This window comes from Pinus tabuliformis, chromosome 2_1 (assembly GCF_031772625.1).
Source record: "Pinus tabuliformis cultivar Carrire ecotype Pingquan chromosome 2_1, CPIR1, whole genome shotgun sequence".
Taxonomy (NCBI): Eukaryota; Viridiplantae; Streptophyta; class Pinopsida; order Pinales; family Pinaceae; genus Pinus; species Pinus tabuliformis.
Window position 1 is genome coordinate 874,349,809 of NC_142299.1, and position 4,763 is coordinate 874,354,571.

General features: G+C 37.3%; 1 protein-coding gene across 1 annotated transcript; it reads right to left on the reverse strand.

Moving 5' to 3' along the window:
- Nucleotides 1–202: 202 nt before the first annotated feature.
- Nucleotides 203–2,567, reverse strand: LOC149203446 (inactive leucine-rich repeat receptor-like protein kinase CORYNE). The gene has a single exon (XM_089403438.1). The coding sequence runs from the start codon at nt 2,049–2,051 to the stop codon at nt 774–776; it is 1,278 nt and encodes a 425-aa protein (XP_089259564.1). The 5' UTR covers nt 2,052–2,567; the 3' UTR covers nt 203–773.
- Between the last annotated feature and the right edge of the window lie 2,196 nt (nt 2,568–4,763).

The window sequence follows — 4,763 nt, forward strand, 5'->3', positions numbered from 1 at the left end:
GAAAAGCTCAGTATCCCCAATGTAATATACATGAAGCCAAGATTGGTTTCTTTCACCAGGTAAGTACAAAATAAAACTTGTTTGTGGCATACTCAATCCAAGGGCTAATTATTGAAAGAAATTAGCAGCATCTAAAAGACTGAACATGGTCAATATTGCAGTTAAAAGTTTAGAATACAACACATCCAAATATGAGAGGATATCTCACAATCTTCAAAATAACTTAAATAAAGGAATCAGAAAATAACTTTCCCAAAGGAGAGAATGATGATTCGCATGCTATAGTATACACAGAAGTTCACAAAACTAAGAGGAATAAAATATGAGAAAACTGAGTCAGAGAGGACATTATTGACCAGTTTCTTAAGCTCTAACTAGAAAACCTCATTTCTATTACATGGAAATTAACAATGTCAAGCAGCAGAACAAACAAACCTTAAATTCAGATGCCAGGAAGATGAAGTAGAATGACCACACTAGAGAACATGCAGTTGAATAAAAACACGGAAGCCAGTTCTGTCCTAGATGGGCAATACACAGGCATCTGTGTAAGTCATCCAGCAGCAATCCTCAATGCCTTTAGCATCTCCTCTTCTTGCTTTATTTCTCCTTGGATAGGCCTTTTATCAAGAGCTTGATCGGCCATTCCCTTCTGTTCAAAATGCCATAGCCGGTGTCCAATACTACACAACACAGAGCTTCATAAGAAAAACACTCTGTGAGTCCTTTTACCAGTCAGTGGGACAGCCAAAACAACCTAAAAGCTGAATCTACTAGAAACTGTGCAATTGGGTAAGCATGGAGACCAATTCTGCACTAGATGGGCGATCAGCAGGCATCTCTGCAAGGCACGCTGCAGCAATCCTCACTGCCATGAGCATCTCCTCTTCTTGTTCTCCCTCCCCTTCAATAATCCCTTTATCAAGAGCTTCAAAGGCTTTTCCAGTTTGTTGAAGATGCCGCAGCCATCGACCAATACTACCCCCTGGAGCCCCATCAAAGAAACTATCTGTAGGTTCTTTACTGGTCAGCAAAACAGCTAAAACCACCCCAAAGCTGAACACATCACTCTTGTCTGTATACTTGCATGCCGGATAACATTCAGGAGCAACATACCCTGCTGCGCCACTGTTTGGCATAAGCTTACCCAACCCAAAATCAACCAAATGGGGTTCAAATTCATCATCAAGAAGAATATTTGCAGGCTTGAGATCACAGTGTACAACACGGGGATTGCACTGGAAATGAAGATACTGAAGACCCACTATTGTGCCAACTGCAATTTTATGCCGCATTGGCCAGCTCAGCTGCAGCTGGTTATCCTTGATTTTCTTCAGAGCGTCTGCAAGGCTCCCATTGGAAATGAGGTCGTAAACTAATAAATGGGCATTGGGTTGTCGAACATAAGCTTGCAACGCGACAAGATTTCTATGCCTCACTCTGCCTGCAACCTCCAACTCCTCCTGAATCTGCCTCTTGACAGAAGTACTCATCATTTCATAAGATTCCACAGCATTAATCCTTTTCACGGCAACAGTCATTCCATTTTCCAGATTGGCTCTGTAAACCCTTCCATTGGGACCGACCCCAACAAGGTCTGCTTCATCCAGACAACTCTCCTGCCCTAAAAATGACAGCATCTTGGAACCAATCCTAGAATCAAAGACAATGGGACCCTTTATCAGAGGCACCTTGTTGATAAAAATCACAGCAGCTCTCATTATAGTTGCTACAACCCCAGCAGCTGCAAAACCAGTCAGGCTACCCAAGACAATCCCCAAAACCAACCTTCTGGACCTGCCTCTCACATCATATACATTTGGAAGCCTTGAAGGGGACGGGGACTGTGCTACTATTTCTTTCTCTAAAACATGTGGGTACCCAAAATTTCTCCCAACCCCGCCATTGTCACTCAGTAACGAAGTACCCAGATGGTTATTACCCCATTTTCTTCCCTGAAAAGAGCCCCCACAGCCCAGAATCCAACACAACCACATCCATATATGTATACACAACAGTCTCCTGGTGCAGAACACTCTAATCCTGCTCATTTTATTTTCAAATCATAGCACATCCACATCCTGAACCCCTAGAAAACAGTTTACTAACACAAAAAAGCCCCCATTTCTTGCCATTTGCTTCCCAAAACCAGAAACTTCAAGCTTATCATACCCAAGCCCATGAATGCAAAGAAGCCAATGGTTTTCATTATAACAGAAGAGCACAAACCTGGTCATTTCATGACGAAATGAACCTCAGATGCAGCACGCCTGCGTTGGTAAACTCTTAAAACAAAAAGGCTTTAGTCCTGCTTCTGCTCCAATAAATTTTCCTCCCCCGCTTCTTTTCAGTATTTCTTCTCAAACCCATATCTAATCAAATCGCCCAAAAACAGCAGATGTTTCTGGCTCCTCCAGAATTGGTGACAGAACCAGGCAAAAGCCAATCTCATTCCAACCTGTATCGCTGCCATGTTCATGAAAATCTTTACTCATCTTTCGCCTTTGTTTTCGTGAAATTCCCAAAGATATTTTTTTATTTTCCATTTGCGTAATTCTCTGCAACAGGATTAGACGTGCCGTCCTCATGGCCCCGTATCCCACCGTCCCTCCTGACCCCACAAAATGCCCCGACCGGTGAAGAGCGTACGGTCTGGCGGCTGCTGTACTCAATCACGAGCCCGACAGCGACATCTCCCCATGCCTGTCTGTCGGAGTGAGTGGGAGATATCTTTTCAATCCCTCTCCGCCGTCCGATGGGATCTCCGACGGCAGGATGCCGTAGGATGGGACTCTGCTGTGTTTTTCCCGTATAATACTCCACTTATTTTGTGTTATTTTGTTGAAATGAACGGAGTATAGTGCCTGCTAACGACTTTTACTACATGATAACCTTGCCCTAACGACATTCAAAACAGAATCTTACGAATCACGTGCCTTGTAAAATGTGTGTTTGTTTCTTTACCTGAAAACATGGTCGTGATAGGATGAGATAAACTCCATTTAACTACATTTTTTAAATAATCCACTATTTTGCTTGGAAATTTTTTATAAAATTGGACAGAAATTTTTGAAAACTCAGATTACAGTTGTTTTTTTCGGAATTTAAGGTATTCCAAAGGTTTTGAGCATGCTAAACAAAAAAATTAAAGAGTCCTTCATTCAAATTAAAAATAAATAAATAAATAAAACCATCCTTGCAAGTGAAATCTAGATTAGAAAATAAAATTTAATTCTTATCAATAAATTTAAAAAATGTGGGGGGCTAGTTCCCAGAAGAAGCGATATTGGCCTTCTTTTTTGTACATATATACAGATCAGTCACATAGCGGACATCGGTCACATCCAATTCGTCACATCAACCAGAATACATTCGCAATGGTACAATATAGGCTGCAGCGCAGCAACACAAAGGAGGATCGCATGTAGGGTGCAAGTAAGCCGATTGCCCCAACTACTGCACTGTGCACTCATGTGCAATAATAAATTTAATATATATAATTGTAGTAAATTTTAAAATCTTAATTTAAAGAAACAAACCAAACCTACGATTGGCTTGAAAATTCAAGCTCATGACAAGTGAGGTGATCCCACTACTCACAAAGTTCATATTTATTGTGTTTAGTGTGGGTACAAGTTTATTTTTGGAGTTTTCAATTTATTTAGAATTATAAAAGTAGTGTAAAGTAGATTTTTTTTTAAATCATGATGAGAATACTATATTAAATTATTTGTTCTTGGATTGTGGTTTGTACAACAAATTTGTGTGGATCTTTCAGGGTAGCTATATTTGTAACGTTACCATGGTTTTTATGGTCAATATTTGTTAACCATTTACTATCCTAAAAGATACGGGAGGAATATTTGCTAGGGAAAGAATATCATTTCTCATTAAGACTCAAGTTTACATCTTTATTAGCTAGATCAAAACTAATAATAGAGAAAGCTAGTTTTAGATTCTTGATTCAATCAATAATACTTTAACAACTTACAAAATAACATTTCAACACCTAGCCCACAGGGCTTTGGATTGACGGTGAATGGATGCACTGTTAAGGCACTCCTTGTGATAGGTCACTGGTTCAAATCCCGTGTAGGTGCTTACCTACCCAAAAAAAACATTTCAACACCTAAAACTTATCATCAAAATTTAATTTAACATTTTTTACTTAAATTTAATTTTAAACTTGAAATTATTATTTTTTATATAAAACATAGATTTCATATTCTTAAAAATTTCAATATAAATTTATTAATCTAAGTATTTTTATTTTAAAAAAATAATTAATATTTTAATTTTAATTTTATTAAAATTATATATATATATATATATAACAAACTCATAATAATTTTATGAGAGTTGTGTACTCATTATCATTTTTAAGAGTGTTTTTGTTTAAATCTAATTCAAAAAACAAAAACAAAAATTTGATCAATTCTTGATCTTTTGTTGTTTAAAACGTGTTTTTGAATATATATATGGATTTAATGCCTTAAAAAGGAAAAACTCCAAAACCTAAAGCAAATAGGCTACACTTATAACTTATCATCATCTTAGTGTAGTGAGAGATTTTGTATTTGAAGTGCATCATATTTCTTATAATTATATAAAACAGGGTATTTGTTTTTTGCTTTTAGTTTATTATAATCTGATTAGTAATTAAGAATGAGGAGATTTACTAATTAAGAACAATTTATTTATATTAGTAAGAATGATTTACTTACAATAGGTTGTTATAGTTAGGATGGGATGTAGTGGGAAGA